The sequence below is a fragment of the Eptatretus burgeri genome, chromosome 2 (assembly GCF_056783735.1).
Source record: "Eptatretus burgeri isolate ZD-2024b chromosome 2, Ebu_testis_v1, whole genome shotgun sequence".
Classification (NCBI taxonomy): domain Eukaryota; kingdom Metazoa; phylum Chordata; class Myxini; order Myxiniformes; family Myxinidae; genus Eptatretus; species Eptatretus burgeri.
In genome coordinates this window covers 124,776,307-124,798,014 of record NC_140962.1, presented here as the reverse complement: position 1 = coordinate 124,798,014, position 21,708 = coordinate 124,776,307, and the positions used below count along the sequence as shown (strand labels likewise).

Here is a 21,708-nt window from a genome sequence, read left to right as displayed (position 1 = left end):
TAATAAATCAACACAAATGACATTTGTATTGTTTTCCTTTGTAAATGCACATCACATGGAGTATTTCTCACCTCTGAGAAACCTACAAAGAGAATAACAATGACAGATATCCCATGTTGTTAAAGTAGAATGGCGGCCATTTTGGAAAATGGCCACCAAAGCTGACCAAGGCAAAATCTCGAGTGGCTCCATATCCAGAATTGTTCAGAATACATTAGTCAACATATTATTACGGTTGTGGAAATTCACAGAACACCATTCAAGCCTCCCAGAGATCAGTTATGTCGATAAGTGTGTGTTCAGATTAGATTTCCCCACAGATGTCTAAAGGGTATTATTTGTGTAACCGGGCTGTGATCTTTGAGTCAGCCATTATTCTTTTGCTATCTTTATTTTGGAACAACCACTACTTCAACAACCACAACCACTACTTCAACAACCACAACTACCTCTCAACAACCACGCCATCCCCACCACAAAGCAACCACATCGCCTCACCTTCGTCTCCGTTACGCCGCCATCTTTTCACCAGCCACGGCGAATCCCACGGACGAGCGGCATCTCCACCGACAGACGCGGGAGCTGATGATTTCTACAACGTCCACTTTCCACGGCTGATGATTTCTACAACGTCCACTTTCCACGGCTGATGATTTATACAACGTCCGCTTTCCACGGCTGATGATTTCTACCTCGTCCACTCTCTCCGCGTTTCGCGACGAGATCGGATCAAAATGCCAAAAGGGGCGGAGCCGCGGGGGGTGAAAGGTCGAAGGTGGGGGATCAAACTCACCTCCCACGGACCCCATAAAAAGACGCGTTGGAATGCACAGCGAGTCAGTTCTGGCCTGGAGTTCACCAGGAGAGTCTTGCCTGGAGAGTTCTTGCCTGGAGAGGTTGCCTGGGGTTTTGCCTGGAGTCGGTCTGGGTTCGCCAAGCAGTGAGTCGAATTGAGTCGGTATGGGTGCAGTCGGGAGAACACCACCAGGTTCGAGTCCAGTGGAGGGCAGTCGGAGCGCAGCAAAGCCGGCAGTACGGTGCCGAACCGTGGGTCAGTGGAGAAAGCTGGAGAGAGGTCGCCAGCCAGCGAGTTGCCACGAGGGTGGCAGGTAACCAGCACGGTCTCATGGAACTCTTGCGGTCTTCACAGTTCCACGAACATGAAGGCCTATGGGTCCAGTCTGCCCCTTTCCTTTCCTGGGGTTTTTCTTTGTATGAAAGTTGTGGCGCCGTGTCCATAAGTAGAACTGTTAAGTGAATGTACAGTAATAAATAGACAACGGCTGTAGGGTCTTTTTGCTCGTGTTTTGTCCCTTACCATTGCATATGTGCCTTCATTGATTGCATACGTGTGAGGAATAAATGTCATTGTTTAAATGTTCACCTGTTCGTTGCGTCCTTTCCTGTCATTGAGTGCCACTTTTACGTATGGAATATTTGCTGGCTGTTAATAGCCGATAAAGAAATCAGATCCGGCGGGGCTTGGCGATATACAACCGCTCGGCAAATCGCAAACGGCGCGAGCTGCGTACAATGGCTCATATCCGTACAGGTCCCGTCGAGGTGTAAATCCCCGGCATTTCTGTCTACGAGCATACTTAGGTAAATCGACAATTCGGCGATCGGACCCTGTCGCGGGTTGACAGAATAGTTGGCTGATTTACGGTGTGATTAAAAACACACCCGTAGTTGGATTTCGGCGTTGATCCAAAAGCTGCGACTAGGTTTGCCCGTCCGGTGGGCACGCGGCCGCGATTAGCTAAAAGCGGTCGTTTGCACGCCGGCGAGTGGGAAACCATAACAATATGTACCAATTTTGCTGCTTTTATGAAAAGTCAAACAATTGGTTTGGTATGCTGCAGTACTAATGGGAGTCTTTCCTCCTGCCCTGGACAGATGGGAATGAGCTTCAGTGGGACTGTAAGTGGAGATGGCAACCGGTATCAGTGGCGTGCCGTGTCCAGGCATTTTTGGGATCCCACCAGCCATTTGTGATCGGGCAAACCCCTGGAGGTGGAGGGGGAAATTGAGCACGAGTGAGGAGAAGGCTTGGTCTATGGTTCCTTGCTGGGATGAAGATTGATGCTTCGGGACCAGGGAAGGCTCCATTCAGTCTTAGACACTGACGAGTGGAGATGAAGACTGGTGCTGGTGGCTGGTACGCACGCACGCATCACCATCTCCCACTGTACAGGTGATGAGCTAACTATATCAATAAGTGCTTCCAATTGTGGTTTCCAGTGATGGGCAAAATGAGCAGAGCTCACCAAATAAAATCACACTGAACAGTTATCTGACAAGGTGATCAAATAAAAATGATGGATATTTGCCACTGCTGCTGTGTTTAATAATTTTTACCCTCAGAAATGTGGTCCAGACGGTTGAGGACAGATGCCCATTTGAATAATGAAACCAATATTCAGAGTTTGTTCTCCATTTGAAAAATGGACTCTCCTCCTTGAGCTCCAACAACCGACATTTTTTAGTGCAAGCCCATGAGGCCGTGAGAGAAAAATATAGCACAGCCAATGAAAAGGCTGTAAAAGCCTGTATTTAAAAGTTGTGCATTGCTTATTGAAGAGGTAGAAACAATTGCTTAAAAAATACTCAACATTTGACTGAGCACAACTACAACTACAACGGAACTCGGGAGAGCAAGTACCTCCTCCAGGCTGAACAGTTTACATTTTGTTCCCACAGAGGCTGGAACTGCAGAAGGACCTTAACCAAAATCGAATCAGCTTGTTCTTCTCACCGACAAAACTCAACCACTAAGTTCCGTCATAATCTGCCCACAACTTTTGAAACATCGTGCAAAATATTGTTGCGGTTTTGGAAGACCCTGAGGAGTTGCATCCAACACATAAAGAAAACATGGAGTTTAGATATATCCATTGTACTTTGTTTCGTTAGATTACCTCTCCCCTTGTATTGTATCTGACACAATGCACTTGATATACAATATGCTTTTCTCGACTGCCTGATTTAAAGAACTGATTGCACATTCACAATGAAATATGCTTCATCAAATATTCTGCCCGAGATGTTGAAAGTGAAAGATTTTATTTTATATTTGTCTCACCTTGAGATTAACGGTGAACACGAGGTTGGTAGAAACAAGGACTCCAAGCATCCAGTGGCCAAAAACCTACACCACGAGAGGAGAACAGACCATATTTTCACATCAATTCCGATCAAATGTCCAAACCAGATTCTGAACTTAAAATACGATGATTCAATTTTCAATACACATCACCACCATACACAATAAATAAGGGACTATTTGTGTAAATCTTACATGTGCTGAGGTAGCCAAGATAGGTTTCCTAAAATTCCAGAGCCTCTGACTCACCTGTCCATAGTACCGTGCTGCAATGCTATCTCCCAGCAAAAGCAATGAGCCAAAGAAGAAGATGAAGGCATGGTACAATCCAAGCAAGGTCCAGCCAATAAAAGGCCGCCAGGCTAATAGTGCGTTCTTCGATATCCTCCTGTGTGACACGGTGTGGTAGAATGTTATGACTACACCTTTCAAGGTATCAATTTTGCAAAAATTTTCACATCAATCACAGGGTAAGCATTTACCTGTACAAAATGGGGAAATTCTGTAAGGTACTCATGGACTGGTATTGCTCCAAAAGCCCATATGCGAGTATGGGCAAGGATGTAAAGCAGAGGTTGTAGATCATTAGGTATGCACTGTCATACAGCGTCTGCCAAGACAGGATACACATGCTTTACATGTCCAAAAGGGGATTTTTAACAGTGGCTTTATACATCAATAAACACTCGAGGAGAGAAATCTTGTCGATAGAGCATGGCTTAAACTGCCAAATGAAAGCAAAACGACTCTTTACTCGAAGGGGAGAGTCTGGATACATGCCCCATTTGAAACATTTGAAAAACCGACATGAAAATATGCATTTTGGGAGCTACCCTGTCTAAATTGTAACTATAAAAATTATACAAATAACAGTGATATTTGGGGAATAATTTTTTTATTTCTCCGGAACATCCATTGCCAGGAAGATTATTTTCATTTGGTTAGGCCTAAGTCACATTTGCTCAACGGCGAGGATACGGCGGCCGTACACCCTCTGAATTGACAGAAACGTACGGAGGCCACAGAGTTTCTGAGGTGGCCTCAGGGTGGCCCTACGCCGTATGGCTATATTTTACAGGCCGTAAGGTTGCCGTGGAATTATAACGCGGACTTATAACTTTTTTCATTTCTACGTTCGCCGTAGCAATTCGACAAGCCGAAACAAAAGAAATGGTAAAAAAAAAATTAACCCATTCGTTAACGTCCGTCTGGCCGCACGATCGCCTTAGGGCCCCCTGCGGTCGCCTTGTGGGCACCTTGAGGCTACCTTGCATCTGCCTTGAAAATTCTATGGCCGCCGCAGGGCCCCGTTAAGGTCACCGTGAGACATCAAATCAAAGACCGTACGGCAACCCCATGTTTTCGGTCTCCACAATTTCTAAGACCTAAGGCCTAAGTCACATTTGCTCTACGGCGAGGATACGGCAACCATACGCCCTCTGAATTGACAGAAACGTGCGGCGGCCCTACACCGTATGGCTATATTTTACAGGCCGTAAGGTCGCCGTGGAATTATAACGCGGAGTTATAACTTTTTTCATTTCTACGATCGCTGTAGCAATTCGACAAGCCGAAACAAAAAAAAAACTGGTAAAAAAAATAAAATAAAATTAACCCATTCGTTACCGTCCGTCTGGCCGCACGTTCACCTTAGGGCCCCCCTGCAGTCCCCCTGCGGTCGCCTTGCGGTCTCCTTGCGGGCACCTTGAGTCTGCCTTGAAAATTCTATGGCCGCCGCAGGAACGCCCTAAGGTCACCGTGCGACATCAAATCAAAGACCGTACGGCAACCCCACGTTTTCGGTCTCCACAATTTATAAATACGCCGTGCAGCTCCCCGAAAAATAAAAACATATGTGACTGCTACATTGTGTGACCGTGGAAATACTGCGGCCGCCGTATAATTGCTAGTGGCCGTAGATTTTGGAGACCCCACGGCCGCCGTGGCAAATGTGACCTCGGCCTTAGTACAGGATTTTTGTCATCATACATACAAGAATGTTGAATTCTACATACCTTGTTAATTGCAATAGTTTTGAAGAATGACTTGACAAATGAAGATTAAATATGTCTTGAGATTCAAAATCAATTTTATGATGTCTTGAGAGAAGTCATAAAATAATTAGTGGAAATTTTAATTGCATTTAAATTTAAAACACTAGAAATATCCCTGTGCCTGCCACACTGTTCTCATCCCCACTCCCCCCAGTGAAGCCAAATGGAGAGTCGAGCTGATTTATTTAACGAGTAACACTCAATATTTCGCTCCCAAAATGAATGAGTCAATTCCCACTTTCTCCAGCAAGGGTCAGTTGTTAAACCACTTGCACTCTTCTCCATGTGTCGGTGAAAATCGCAAGTCATCTCAAAAATATTTCACGCGAATGACTTGACCCGAGGTACCCCCGATACATTTGCAAAATTTGATGCAGATTGGCTCAGCTGGTTTTGTTTTGTTTCTTTCTATGATTTTCAGACACACACACACAGACACAGACACAGACACAGACACAGACACAGACACAGACACAGACACAGACACAGACACAGACACAGACACAGACACACACACAGATGTGGTGTTCATGTGGCGCAGACATGATGGGCCAAATGGCCTCATCCTGCGTCAATGTTCCTTGTTAAGATTTAATGGTGTCACATTGACATTGTCACAAACTTCACTGCAACCAACAAACATTGTCAGGTTTTGTATCTGTGTGCAGCAAAATCACATCTTGACTTCATGCAATGTGAAGTCAGCACTTTGGTATTTCAATGAAGTTAAGAGTAGGGGGGACGACAAAATCTAGGAGAAAAATCTGACAATGGATGCCATTTCCGTGGCCATATTGTATTCACCAACAGAGACCAACATTGCCCTGACTGGATGACATCCGATCACGGCAACCACACTCGCAAGCTCCCATAACCGGCTAACTTTTGAAAAAATACCGAGCTGAAAGGGTTACATAAAAATACAGAAAAATAGGAACACTGGACCTGTAGCTTATCTCGGCCCTGGCCTAAAGGCGCTGTCACACTGACGTTTTAGTCAGCAATGGCAACGTATAAAAATGTATGTAAAACGTTGGCGTACGCTGAAGTTTGGAGGTTTTTGAAAAAGTTTTGGTCGTATTCATAACGTGTTGGTCGTATGCATAACAGATTAGTAATGGGAACAGAACGTTTCGTTGTCTTCTCGATAACTTATACCAACGAATGCTTAGCCTGTTGTCGGCGTTCACAACCTATGCCCAACGATAGTTTAACTTAGGCATAGTGCGCTACACGTATCGCCGACGAACTTGTGGCGTTCTCTGTTAAAAACCTGCCGCACGCCGATTTAAATCATAACCGCCTGAAAATTGGAAGTGTCAACATCGCAGTCACACCTTGACGATTTAGCCAGCGTTTGCCGACCTATGAAAAATGTGTGTAAAACGCTGGCACACGTCGAATACGGTATGGGTAAGTTGTGTATACGTTAGGAGCACGATGAAAAACGAGGAAGTACGCTGTCATATTCTGTGGTACGTCTAGTACGTCGTGAAATTTCAAGCATGCTGAAAATTTTACGACGTACTCGACGTATGGCTCACAAGTTCTGCATACGCTGGCATAAGTTCGACACGCTCCGCGATCGTTGACACACGTCGGACACATGTTGCTTGTAAGTTACTCATAAGTCGAAACACGTCGAGGTAATGTTTAGCATACCCGAAACTTAATTTTTAGCCTATTAGTAACGTGCTTTGAACCTATGAGTAGCGTGCTTTGAACCTATGTGTAACATATCTCAAACACACATTGTCATATGTAGACGAATTTGATTGATGTCTTTCGGACGACCACAGAACTTACTGAACGTGTTTCGAACTTACATCTAACGTATAATGGCGATTTGGCAGCGTTTAGGGGAATCGGTATACACTATACAAATGGGCTTCACAAGAGGAACCCGTCAGTGTTCCAGACTCCATGTTGAGTAGATGTCACTGTTAGTTGTATCAGTAGTAGTAGTATTAGGTGAGCATGTCAGTAGTAGTAGTAGTAGTGGTAGTAGTAGTAGGTCCATGTCAGTTGTAGTAGGTGAGCGCGATGGGGAGGGTGTGGGTGATGATGGATCCTCATTACGTCCACGAATAGGAGACTACTTTGCACCATTGTTCGATGTTCTTTTCGGCGAATTTTTTTTTTCTCATTCCCACGATGAACTATTTTTTTGTTTCAGTTTTTAAAGTATTCAAAACAACTTGGAAAAATGCATAATATACTCGTAATGAACACAGAAAGCTTCGATAACTTATAGATAAGTTATACCAACGATTGATTAGCGTGTTTTCGGCGTCCACAACCTATGCCCAACGATAGTCTTAACGTATGCATAGCGTGGCAGCGTATCGTCGATGATTACGTGAGGTTTTCTATTCATAGGCTGCAACTTCACTTTTAATAAATGGCTGTCACTCGCCTATTGTTTTTGGACGCTGGTGCTCGGCAATTGAAATCGTTTTCATTGAACGAGTTAAATCGCTTCCACAGCACTGCAGTCACGGCACCAACAGCAGCAGGCTCAGTGCCAGCCTCATGCCAGGCTCAAGTGGATCCCTGTAGAAGGTGTACTGCTTGGTTATCCTTGGACCCACTCTGGCTAGCAGCTCGTCGAACATCACTGGGGGCATTCGCAGGAAGTCGATGAAGGATGCATGGCCCTCGTTCCGGAGTTCCACCATGAGCTGGTCATATATGCCGTAATGGCGTCGCCTCCCGATCCATGGTCTGACCCAGTTCCTTCTCCTCCGTTCACGTCTTCTTCTCCCGGCTCTATTGGCACGCAACTGGTGCAGTGTCAACTCGATGAGGTCATGTTGATGTTCGAGGACAGGTAGGTATTGTCGTCTCAGCCTTGCCGTATCCTCCATCTCTCGGAATGACATGGACATGTACTCACCACGAAGTCTAAAAAAACAGAGGGGTTCCTTCTGTGAAGCCCCTTTTTATATACCAATTCCCGTAATCGCTGCCAATACGCCATTCTACGATATCTGTAAGTTAGAAACACGTTCAGTTAGTTCTGTGGTCGTCCTGAAGACGTCAAATATGTCTACATACGTATTTGCGCGTAGGACATGCTTAACAAATAATTCCCAAGCACGTTACTCATAGGTTATAAATAAGTCACGGGTACCCTAAACATTACTTTGACGCGTTTCAATGTATGAAGAACTTTCAAGTAACGTGTTGCGAAGTGTGAACGTTTGTGTAGCGTGCTAACAAAACGTTACTCATAGGTTAGAAATAAGTTTGGGGTACGCTAAACATTATCTCGACGTGTTTCGACTTATGAGTAACGTGTGTCGACGTGTGTCAACGATCACATTACGTGCCAACAACTTATGGCCAGCCTCGCGGAACGTGTGAGTCATACGCCGGCATACGTCGTAAAATTTCAAGCATGCAAAAATTTGAGGATAACCCAAAAGTACAACGTTTAAAGCCAGCGTACTACGACGTATGGCAGTGTTTTTCAGCGTCCTCTTAACGTATGCAAAACGTACCCATAACGTATTCGACGTGTGCCAGCGTTTTAGACAAATTTTTCATAAATCGGCATACGCTGGCTAAATCGTCAAGGTGTGACAGCGGCTTAATGTTGTAACCCAAAGTTGGTCGCATTCTGACTGGTGGGTCTGGAGAAGAAGATTTTTGAAAGAATGTACGGATTTTCCTCATAATTTAAGAAGACAGCCATTTTGGCACATTCTCGGTCAGGTGATCGGCATGGCCTCCAGAATTTAACATCCCTACCCTGGCCTAATGTTGAAACCCAAAGTTGGTAGCATTCTGACTGGTGAGTCTGGAGAAGAAGATTTTTGAAGGGATTTACGTGACCGCCATTTTGACACACTTCCCGTCAAGTGATCGGAACGAGCTTTGCAATCCCCGTTACAAGTCAGGATCAGAGCCTTGCTGCCAAATTTCAGCCGGATCAGCCCAGCGGTACGGCCGGATAAGTCGAGAAAGGAGACAGATGGACAGACGGACAGTGCACGATGACAATACGTCATCTGGAATTTCAATTCCAGATAAGCCAATAACTAAAGTGGGAGGAATTTACATAATCATGATAATTATGTGTAGGAACACAGGAGTGTTGGCCATACACCCCATCCGGATGAAACGGGTTCGAAACGAATTCGCACATAGGAATCGTGCCAAGATTCCCCTTAAACGTAGCAGGTTTTTCTGACACGGGAAATATGAAAACCTCCGTCTGGATCGTTAAAAAATACAGATTTCCGCACACACATAAGGAAGAGTTTCACCCGTGACAGAGTTTTGTCAGACAGACAAATTCTGGAGTGTCACTTCTTGCAAAAAGAAAATGTCTGCTGAGAGGCACAAGGTAGGAGTGACCACCTTTTCACAAGATTGCAGTCACTGCTCTAACATCCCTTTCTAATTCCCAAAAGGCACAAACAGGGAAAAGATAATGTACTCGGCATCAATCTCAACACCCCCCCCCAACCCCTCTCCTTGCTCTTCTTCCCTTCCTTGCTCCCCCCTTCCTCACCCCCTCTTTCTCCCCACCCCTCAATATTCCCAACACGAAGCGATGGGTTGTATTTGCTAGTAAAGTATAATGTTCGCCTGCATGGGTGTTCGGAAGCCAGAGACTACCTGTACTGTATGCACTGCTTGTCTCATTTACCACTTGCACCACAGCAGCCCTGCTGAATGAGGATTTACAATTATATGTGTAAAGTCCAAACCACGGTTAAGTCCAAGGTATCAAATATTTTTGGTCTGAATGGATAAAGGCCAGAGGCAATCAACACATAATTCGTGGACAGATAATATAAGAACATGAGAGGGGATTAACTCAGGAATAACTTGGCAACTCAATCGAATCAATTCTTCCTTGTCAGACACCCAACCTCTACACAAGTTTTTGAGATATCGTGCGGAATATAATTTTTGGCCCTCTCTCAATGTTGAAGAATCACTTAAAAAAAAATTCACCAAATGTCGTTTGAACTCGTCCACAACATTGAGATGCCATGTTTACAAACAGACAAGACAGGTGAAAAAATAACTTCCATCCATCTTCGGTGGTGGAGGTAATTATGATTGGTTCCGTCTTAAATGATAAGTACACAAGCATTGATCAAGCACAGAATACAATTCACCACACCAGACAGTTACTCATCAATCATTTCTGACAGTCAATCATTTGAAGCATTCATGGAAGAAAAATAAAACATAGCTTCCGAGCTGCAATAATGTTCGAAATTCTGTATCTGCGCATCACGGTTAAAGGATAAATGCCTCAATCACTGTATTATTATGAACACAATGACAAATTATATCAGGTCATAAATTATTGTAGCCAATGTTATCGATGCATCACTTGCACCGGCGGAAAGCACTCCGACCATTGGATCTAGCCCTCAAAGCTTGTTGCTAATTCAATTTGTAGATTTGGATATGCAATCAGCATTGGGGACAGGGAGGGGGGATGGGGGGGGGCATTAAATATGTAATGATTTGTTGGGGGATTTCACCGCCGGTTCGTGCCCCAGTGCGTGGGGACTTACGGTCATGGGGTCAAAACATCAGTCATTGGGTCATTTTTGGTGGAATGTTTTGCCACCTTTCAACTTTGTTTTATGTGGGATGATTGAGGATTTGTGACGGCACACCATCGACTTCGCTCTTGTTCAATTTAGAAACGCACCGCAATATTAGCGAACAAAAAGCAATTATTACAATAAATAAATAAAAAGTAGAACAAAAACAAAAATAAACTTTACAATAATCTGCCCTAATTACAATTGCGAGTGTACTGTCCTCTACATTTTTATTTTTAACTGCTATTCCATAATATTGCTGAAACCAAAAAAAGGAGGGAAAGGCAAATTAAATCCTGGAACTTTACCTGATGCGAAAAGCCACAATAAAACTGAAACAGAAACTGGGGAGTCATGAAGGCCACATTCTGCGAATAGAAGACGGGAAAAAGGAGGGGTTAGAAAGGACAATCGAGTGAGGTCCATTTGTCAAAACAAAACCAACAAAAAACCACACAAAAATGCACATCTAATTTGTACAACACGTATGAGCATTCAAGATCAAAAGGAACGAATTAAAGAGTTTGCATTTGAACAACATAACAAAGCAATGCAAGAGTCACTTTTCCATGCAAGAACTCGGCTCCGATGAAAGTCAAAATGTATATCTGGATTCCAAATGCACAATTCCTGGCACTCATCAGCATTCATGTTTGGTCAGACAAAGATATCATGACCTTACGTATCGAAAGACACGATGAGAACAATTAAGAGAAAGACATCACATGTTTGTTGTCAACATCTGACTGTGAAAATGCTCCATGATGAGAACTTTAAAAATATTTTAATACTCATGAGGATAGGGGAAAGAATGGAAGGAAGAGGAGTGTAGAAAGAGAGGGAGGGAAAGTAAGGTTGAGAGGAGATCGTCATAAGAAGAGAGGGAAGGTAGTAACATTTGGTTGCAGAGTATATTCTGATGCTGCTCCTTTTTATGCCTTCGCCAACGAAGTCACGGAGGTATCATGTTTTTCGGTTGTCTGTCCGTCTGTGCGTCCGTGATAGGTTTTCGTTGCGGCGATACTTGAGAACAGCCAAAGGGATTTAAACAAACTTGGTGCAAGTATGTATAATGATCTAAAGATTGTTTAGATTTCTGGGTCAAGAGGTCAAAGGTTAGAAGTTATGCGAGGTAAAACCATGTTACCACAATAACTTGTGAACTCATGCTGGGATTTAGACCAAACTTCATGTTGCCTAAGTATAACATATATTATAATGCAAATATTAACTGATTAGATTTTAGCATCAAGAGGTCAGAGGTCAAAGGTCAAGTAAGGTAAAAATGTTATCGAAGCAGGGATTTGAACTAAACTAAGTACATGTACCATGACACATATGTACATATTAGATACAGAGGTCAAATGGTCTTGAGGTTTTAGTTCAGTTAGAGTAAGAAAAGATTTAATGCGGGCGGAGGCATATCGGTTGATGTCACGACTTCAAACGATGTCTCGTTTTTACTTAAAGTTCATCTTGATCTTGTTATGGGTTAAAAGTTAGAAAGACTATAAAATGAAGAAAATATGACAGTGGTTCGAGCACCCGCTCTGAGTCTGGGAGGTCGGCGGTTCTAACTCTGACAGAATCATGCCAAAGATTCTTTTTTAATAGTATGTGCTGCTTCCTTACTTGACTTTAAAAGGACAAAAGGAAAAGAACACAAACAATCTCCACAGGCTGGCACACATTGGGAAGAGGAAATTCTTCCTTAGAAAATGCCCCGCTGAGTGTGCGGTGATGAAGGCAGCACCATTGTTGTGTAGCTGTTGGTACCCAGAGAACCCTGGGTAGTGACAGCACTTCCCCCAAGCTCAGTGGCTGTGTTTGTCTCGTTTAACTGTCCTGTGTTGTGTCTTGTGTATGAACCTGTATGTCCATGTGTGTGACAGCTCCACGACAAGCCTTATATCCTGTAAAACACTCACACACACTCGCACTCTATCGGCAAAAGGCACAATTTAAATACAACTGTTATTATTATTCACTAGTACGGGCCCGTAGGGGCGGGCCCGTAGGTGCGTGCCTGTAGGTGAGTGCCAGTATGTGCAGCCCTCTCTCACTCACCCCCCTCTCTCACCCCCTCTTTCTCGCCCCCCTCTCTCTCACCCCCACTCTCATCACCCCTCTCTCGCCCCCCTCTCATCACCCCTCTCTCGCCCCCTCTCTCGCCCCCACTCTCATGCCCCCCCTCATCACCCCTCTCTTGCCCCCTCTCTCGCCCCCTCTCTCTCGCCCCCCTCTCTCCTCCTCTCTTGCCCCCTCTATCCCCCTAGTCTCGCCCTTCCTTTCTCCCCCCTCCTCTCTCGCCCCCACTCTCATCCCCCCCTCTCCTGTCCCCCTCTCTCGCAGATATTGGTCGACAGATAAATGGCCGTAACTTGGGAACTGCTCGTCCGATTAATATCAAACCTCAAAAAGGCACATCCGCGGGTCCCCAGCAATATTCTTGGCAAGTTTCAATCAGATCGGACCGTCAATCATGCAAAGAAAAAAATAATAATAATAAAAAAATAAATAAATAAATACATAAACATTAATTGTGACGTCATTCATGTCATAGCACCGTGTCTTGTCATTGGTCGACAGATAAATGGCCGTAACTTGGGAACCGCTTGTCCAATTAATATCAAACCTTGAAAAGGCACATCAGCGGGTCCCCAGAATTATTTCTGGCAAGTTTCAATCAGATCGGACCGTCAATCATGCAAAATAAATAAATAAATATTAATTGTGACGTCATTCATGACGTCATAGCACCGGGTCCTGTCATTGGTCGACAGATAAATGGCCGCAACTTGGGAACCGCTCGTCCGATTGATATCAAACCTCGAAAAGGCACATCCGCGGGTCCCCGGCAATATTCCTGGCGAGTTTCAATGAGATCGGACTGGCGGTCGTCGAGAAACAGCGGTCGCAGACAGACAGGCACACACACAGATTGCTGGAATTATCGATAGATAATATTATGAATAATATAATATTATTATTCATAAATCTGGCAGTGAGTGGGGAAACAAATCTAACTGAAAACATCCAACTGGAGAGTTCATAAAACATCTTACCCAACGCAGTCTTAAAGTATATAATTCAATTGAAACAGAAAAAGAGCAATCAGAGATTGCAGACCCTCAACAGGACTAGTTTTGTGTGGTGTTTGTGCACTGGTGTGTTACATAATTAATAAAAGATATAATTTGAACTGCCACTTTATAACTGCTGGTAGTAGTGATGAACAGGTACCAAGATGTCCCGCTTTGATGCAACCCTGCTTTGATTGGACACCTGACCCTGACCCTGACCCATGACGTTTTTTATTATTATTGAATTTAATTTAGAATGGGATTATAATAAATTAAATTCAAATTAAATGGAAGATCAAATAGGTACAGTCGTGCATTGGAGTAATCAGAGGGAACCCAAACAAAAATACCCCTGAGCGGGAGTGCCGGTCATCTCTGCCAGAGGTAGACAGAAGCAAAATTAAATTGGGGGCATCTATTATAATCCATTCCATGGCTCGTGGATCTGGTCGTAGAATGCAGATCGCCAGAACAGTCGGTCACTTCACATAAATGATGAAGGAGACACTTTTCTGAATAAGTGATCTGGACAATAGCAGGCGCGCTTAAATGCTAATTTATCTTCAGAGATTGGCGCCGGCCTCCGGATGACCACTTCAAATTAACACCGGACATGTAAGAATCAGAGCAAAGTTTGAAGGGCTATAAAATCGGAACGAGAGCAAATTTCAAAAAAAATGGCTCGAGTTGTTCTAGATAATAGTCCATAGTATCTGAATCACTAATAACATTTGCTCTCTTGATAAATGAGGGAGGAGATACGATTTGAAATCGACGATTTTCGCAACTTTGACAGCCTTGTGACGTTGACCTCGACCTTGGACGACCTTCAAAAGTTATATCGTTGTGCATGTCTCATCGACCTCTATCCATTCCACAATTGGTTATTTGTCTCCACTCGGTTTGATTGTGGACAGACGGACGGACAGACTTCGAGACTGGCTTTATTAGGTCATCTCTACTGAGATGATAGAAATGACCTAATAAAAATGCAAAGATGGAACCTGGATAGGATTCGCATTTCAGCTACTACTCCTCTACCCTCAAACGATTCCAGTCACAGCCAAGTGAGCCTTTTTCAAAAAAATAACAATAATAATCAAAAAGAACCCAGATAAAAAAAAAAAAATTCTGGCTGCCAGATCATGCATCCGATCAAGTTGAAATTCAAAACGTGTTCCACATCACGACTGGATCATAAATTTGAAGTTTCACGTCAATTGATTAAGCGGTTCCAGAGAAAACATGACTTAATATTTTTCTTCAATCCAAGATGGCTGCCAAACCATATGACCTATCAATTATTCCTAGACAAATTTGTACACCCAAGGCTTGGAGAACACACGTATGAAGTTTCCCTTCGATTTGTCCAGCCATTCTGGAGACAATTTTAAAATAGCTTTTAGGGTAATATGGCTGTCAAACCATGTGACCTATGATATCGTATGTGTGAACCTTTTGTTCCTCATGGATAGGCAGTCATACGTAAAAAGTTTTGCCTCACTATATTCAGCCATTTCAAAGAAGAAGATTTTTGAGGTGTTTAAATAAACAAATAAAAATAAACACAATATGGCTGCTGAATCACATGATCGATGACATATTCAAATATATTTCTGTGGACCATTTTATTCCGAGATCCATCCGTCGATTGGGACCATGCTCTGTGCAGAGGGTTGGTGCTGCCGATGCAGTCTCCTTGGCTATTGGGTACAATACTGGACAGGTCGCCACTCCAACACAGGATACCGGCATGTTGGCACTCATTTTTGCCGACCTCGGAAGGATGACGGGCAGAGTCAACCCCACCTGGTATGAATTCAACAGCCAAGGGGGATTTGAACTCAAGATCCTCGGATCTCAAGCCCACCACCCCAAGCATTAAGCCAACACCAGGCATACCCCTAAATGACCCTCAAAATTTTTCATAATGATCAGATTTAGCATTCCACATATGCAATCATGCCGTCATAACGAAGACACCGATGAGGTCATTAAAAAAAAAAATCACGATTCTTCCCTATGAGGAGTACTTGCCGTGTGCCGAGTTTCAATTTTTCCTTGGTGCGGTTTCAGAGATACAGAGGTCCAAAGTTTTCCCATTTTTCCATTATGGCTGCCACACCACGTGATCTACGATGTCATAATTATCAATAAAACATTCTACATGAGTAGTTGCTCCTATGGTGAAAATTTCGTCTCAATCTGATAAGCAGTTGCAGAAAAAAAAAAAACATGAAAGTTATGTGTGGACAAACAAACAAAACAAAAAAAATAAACAAGCAGTCATAGACTGGTACTTGCGAAATCGTCAACTTGACCTCTGACCTTGTCTAATAAAAGCTGTCTCTAGAGAAGGTAGCGACGCAAACCAGAAGTTTTACGATGATTCTGTACCAAACCATCAAAAATCGAATGTTTTGGATGTTTGACCTCACTGTGAACTTGACCTTTGACCGATTTTGACCAACATCTAATTAGCGCTAGCCATCACCCTCCTGAATCACGTGGTGTAATTTGGCATTGGTAGCTTCTTCCGTTCTCGAGTTATCGTGCCTACAAAGAAACAAACAAACACACACACAAAAAACACACAAACAAACAAACAAACAAACACACAAACAGAGGATGGAAGTCATCAATAAAGATTTCGTAAGTAATAAAATAACAACAATTTTAGTTGTTCATTTTTAGCTCAACTGGACTTTAGTCTGGTGAGCTTATGCAATCGAGCAGCGTCCGTAGGCGAGCGAGCGAGCCCATAAACACTTCAGTCATTAGCGCTTGAACCAAACACATGATTTTGATGAAACTTCATATCTGATGCCTAATGAAAGTACATTGACCACATCAAAATCTGCATTCATCAAGGTGGTCTATGTGGGGGAGGGGCTTTGACCCCCCACCCCCTCCCCACACTCCTAAAATAGGTATTTTCTCTCTTCTCCGAAACTAATATACACACATTATTGAGATGAAACTTCACCACAACCTTCATCACCTGTCATGAAACAAAGCTTGTTCAAGGCATTTAAAAAAAAAGTCGGGGACGAAGGGGGTGGGGTTGCGGGGGGTTTGAGTGACTGTTGCTCCTGATCCCGGTGAGCTTCAGGACGCACAGTCCTATTTTTCTTGACATTTTTGTTTTGAAGAATGGTAACACGTGAGACCACGGTAAAGACAATTATTTCACGTTTCACCAAGTACGTTTTTCTACACTTATCAATCTGAATCAGCAAACCTTGTAGAAGAAGTACTGCACAAGGTGAGCAATCCGTTGGTAATACAGATGTCCATGGACAAGCAGCAGGCGAGGGAGGCAACGAAACCTTGGCAGTGCAAAATCACTGTTCCTTGCCGCTTGACGGCCCTCAGATCCCACAATGCCTGGAATGGAAGTATGACCCACTTTTTTTCAACATCAAAATAACGAGCAAAAATCATGGTTATCGATAATTTGTTATATGTCTGCATCCCCTCATTCCAGCTTGCTTAAATTCAACTCTTTAAACAAACCCAGAAAAAAATACGATCACCTGATATGCAGTATTTGTCCCTTTAATGTGACCTGACAAAGTCGTAAACTCCCCGAAACAAACCCAAGAGAAATACCAAGCATTTCTCCAACTATACAGCTCGCACAATTCAGCTCACAAAGCATTGTGATGATCACAGTCTACGTTCTTATCATTAATCTCGTCAAATCAGCTGTTTTATTTTCTAACAAATAAAATGTTAAACTGTCAGACGTGCACTTTGCCGTTATGAGATTGCATATCCTTCACTGTAAACACATACCGTTATTGCTGCTTTCATTCCACAGCAGTAATATGGAAAAAGAGCAAATTCAAACTTGGGGCTTTAACTGGTATCAAAAGCCAAAGTGAAAATGTAACAGAAACCGGTGTGGTATCATGAAGGCGACAGTGTATTTAAATGTCATTGTGGGTGTACAGTATTACACTTTAAACAAGAACTTTTATATCATGCTTTTCATGGAAACCATTCAAAATCATTACGCTGTTTAAAAAACAAAACAACCTTTTTTTAAAATCGAAAATTGTATAAAAGTTGAGAGCCCTTTGAACGGAAGAATATATGTAACAGAGCAAACTGTTGTAAATGGGCTGTCACTCCTTGACGTTTTAGCCAGCGTATGGCAAGGTCTCAAAATGTATGTAAAACGCTGCCGTACGCTGAACTATTGATGTTTTTTTTTTTTAAGTTTTGGGCATATAATAACGTGTTGGACATATACATAACGTATTAGTAACATACACAGAACGTTTTAATCACATATAGATAACTTATACCAACGAATGCTGAGCGTGTTGTCGGCGTTCACAACCTATGCCCAACGATAGTCTAACTTATGCATAGCGTGCGGCAGCGTATCGCCGACGATCATGTGGCGTATGCTATTCATTGGCTGCGGCTCGACGATTCAAATAATAACCGCACTAGACATCGAAGTGTGAAGCCGCTGTCACACCTTGACGTTTTAGCCAGCGTATACAGACGTATGAAAAATTTTCCGAACCAAGATGGCACACGTCAAATACGTTATGGGTAAGTTTTGTATACGTTAAGAGCACGCTGGCATACATCGTAGTTTTCTGGCATACGTCGTCATACGCCGAGTACGGCAAGAATTTTTCAGCATGTTGAAAATTTCTCGACGTATGACACACGTTCCGCATACGCTGGCATAAGTTGTAGGCACGTTACGCGATCGTTGACACACGTCGACACACGTTACTTGTACGTTACTCATAAGTCGAAACACGTCGAGGTAATGGTTAGCGTCAGTGTTCCAGACTCCCTGGTTTTTTTTTTTTCTTTGGTATGACGGTGATGTTGACACTTCGATTTCTAGTGCGGTTATAATATAATATAATTAATAGGCTGCCGCTCAACGATTTAAATCATAACCGCATGAGAAATCGAAGTGTCAACATCACCGTCATACCGAAGAAAAAAAAAAAATAAAAAAAAACAAAGTCTGGAACACTGATGCTAACCATTACCTTGACGTGTTTCGACTTATGAGTAACTTACAAGTAACGTGTGTCGACGTGTGTCAACAATCGCGTAACGTGCCGACAACACGTTACTCATAGGTTAGAAATAAGTTCTCGGGTACGCTAAACATTACCTCGACGTGTTTCGACTTATGAGTAACTTAATTCTCTCGAACTACTACTACTACTACTACTACTATTACTGCTATTACTACTACTACTGCTACTGCCAGTGACATCTACTCAACATGGAGTCAGGAACACTGACGGGTTCCTCTTGTGAAGCCCATTTTTATATACCAATTCCCCAAAACGCTGCCAATACGCCATTATACGGTAGCTGTAAGTTAGAAACACGTTCAGTAAGTTCTGTGGACGTCCGGAAGACGTCAATCAAATACGTCTGCATACGCCAATGTGCGTTTGAGATACGTTACACATAGGTTCAAAGCAGGCAACTCATAGGTTAAAAATTAAGTTTCGGGTATGCTAACCATTACCTTGACGTGTTTCGACTTATGAGTAACTTACAAGTAACGTGTGTCGGCGTGTGTCAACGATCGCGTAACGTGCCCTACAACTTATGGCCAGCGTAGCGGAACGTTTGAGTCATACGCCGGCATACGTCGAAAAATTTCAAGCATGGAAAATTTGTCCCTCGGCGTACTACGACGTATGCCAGCGTACAAAGACGTATGCCAGCGTACTACGACGTATGCCAGCGTGCTCTTAACGTATACAAACTTACCCATAACGTATTCGACGTGTGCCAGCGTTTTAGCCAAATTTTGCATACGTCAGGCATACGCTGGCTAAATCGTCAAGGTGTGACAGGGCCTTAAGAAAGTGTTTTCTGCTTTTGAGGAAAACCATTCCGAAAAAGCAGCACCAGAAAGTGCGAATACCTTTTCAGAACAGTGTGAGGTTTACTGACTGAACAGGATGACGATTAATTTGTTCATAATGCAATTTTATTTTTTGCTATCCTTAACTGCACAGCTAACCAGAGTTGGTGTCAAAGCCATCCAATGCTCGCCTGTTTATACATTTTTCGTTTTTAAAAGACAAGTCTAATAATATTTTTTATAAAGCATTGCAGTGAAGTCTGATCCAAATAATTTTAAAGCAATATATGTATTTGTATATTATAATCAGTAAAAAATAGTGTGGTAGATAAAAACATTAGAAAGGAAATAACTTGCACAAAAAACTTTAACATTTTCACGCTCACGCTGTCGCTGATGCTCACGCCCACGCCAGGGGTATCGCTATAGCTCTCTGTTCTTCGAACAGGCGAGCTAAAAATGGCTATGAAGGTAAGAAGAAGTAGAAGAAAAGATGCACTGGAATTGGGAAAGCAAATGTGCTATGTGCTCAATATTAAACACAAGTCAAATATTAAGGCTGAATTTTGCATCAGTGGGAGATGTTGAAGAGTAAACAATGTGAATCTTCCTTAAAGTCAAGTCCAAACCAATCTGTGAACTTTCCAACACGCATTTCTGCAAACGGTACATCCTCAACTCCTGCATCTGAAAATTGTGAATTTTCCAGGCATCCTCTGCCCCTTTTTATGTCAAAGCCCTCATCTCTTTGTCTAACATTAAACGATTAGAGAGACAGCTCAACATGGCAGAATCTGGCAGTTTGTTCAGGCAATCAAAGACAGAAAACAACATCTGTACAACCTCAACACTGACCTGTCTCTCCCTCCTCAAAAACCTGGTGGCACCTTTTCAAATCTGTCTCTGGAGTATGTTCCCCATCCATCCCCTCCCTCACTTCAAATGGCACCACAGCAGACTCTGCTTGTGAGAAGTCTTGTGTCCCCGACCCTTCACTCTGTGTCCCCAACCTACCCTGTCGCACCCGACGGCTCCTGGACTCATCTGCATCTTTTTTTTTTACCACCCCCACCAAAGGTGGATGGAGTTTATATTTTCACCCCAGTCTGTCCGTCACCCCTGTGAACAGAATATCTCTAAAGGTTGCAGACGGATGAAGATGAAATTTGGTGGAGAGGTTGGGTGTGTGACAAGGACAAAATGATTAGATTTTGGTGAAGATCTGGATCTGGATACGATAATTTTAAAAGTGATTTTTCATCATTGAGAGATAGGGCTAAAAACGATATGATGTATAGATGATATATGGATATATCATGATATCTCAAAAAGGTGTGAACGTATTCGGACAAAACATGGTGGATGAGTTGGTTTGGTGACAAGAACAAGCCAATTAGATTTTGGTTCAAGTCAGTAGTTCCGGCCTATCAGTGGGATAGAAAATGTAAACTGTTCAGCTGCGCTCTACCGAATGCCATTCTAGTTTCACCGAAGAACGTGGAGAAGTTACTGACAACTCTCAACTCTGATTCTGCAACGAGACTGGACAGCATAAACGCACAGGTCATAAAAACCTGATCTGCTGCTCTTGCACATCCTCTTTTTGCTCTGTTCACCCTATCATTTGCTCTCGGTCATCGATCTGCTTATAAATCAGCCATCACCACCACATTACATAAAAATATGCAAAAACTGATCCCTTTAACTATAGACCTATCGGCTTACTTCCAATCACCAGCAAGGTCATGGGATCCATCATAACAGTTGATATGAAATCCTTCCTTTTCTCCAACAACCTCACCTCAGATCATCAATTAGCCTGGTGTTGGCTTAGTGGTTTGGGTGGCGGCTTGGGATCCTAGGGTCCTGAGTTCAAGCCCCATTGGCCGCTGAATTAAAAAAATACACCAGGAGGTTGACTCAGCTTGTCATCCTTCTGAGGTCGGCAAAATGAGCACCAGTGTACTGGTAAGGGCAGAGCCGCGTAGCCGCGTACATAATCTGCAGATTATAATCAAAAATATCT

At 43.1% G+C, this 21,708-nt stretch overlaps 2 protein-coding genes across 7 annotated transcripts in view; one reads left to right on the top strand and one right to left on the bottom strand.

Annotated features, from left to right (window-relative positions):
* LOC147032997 (uncharacterized) overlaps window positions 1-3,059 on the top strand; it is a 161,583-nt gene extending 158,524 nt beyond the window's left edge. For 3 of the 5 annotated variants that reach the window (XR_015055424.1, XR_015055425.1, XM_085871100.1), the window contains exons 2-3: window positions 1,897-2,194; window positions 2,701-3,059. The gene's annotated coding sequence lies outside the window, so the exon portion shown is untranslated. Of the gene's footprint in view, window positions 1-1,896; window positions 2,329-2,700 lie in introns of those variants that run through there. The other 2 variants (XM_085871101.1, XM_085871102.1) reach the window with 2 other exon arrangements.
* LOC147032996 (phospholipid-transporting ATPase IF-like) overlaps window positions 1-21,708 on the bottom strand; it is a 140,944-nt gene that overhangs the window by 23,484 nt on the left and 95,752 nt on the right. For both annotated transcript variants that reach the window (XM_085871099.1, XM_085871098.1), the window contains exons 22-26: window positions 17,058-17,203; window positions 11,042-11,101; window positions 3,586-3,713; window positions 3,353-3,491; window positions 3,083-3,148 (exon numbers count right to left, since the gene is read on the bottom strand). In XM_085871099.1, the coding sequence (XP_085727225.1) occupies window positions 3,083-3,148; window positions 3,353-3,491; window positions 3,586-3,713; window positions 11,042-11,101; window positions 17,058-17,203 (539 nt within the window). The remainder of the gene's footprint in view (window positions 1-3,082; window positions 3,149-3,352; window positions 3,492-3,585; window positions 3,714-11,041; window positions 11,102-17,057; window positions 17,204-21,708) is intronic.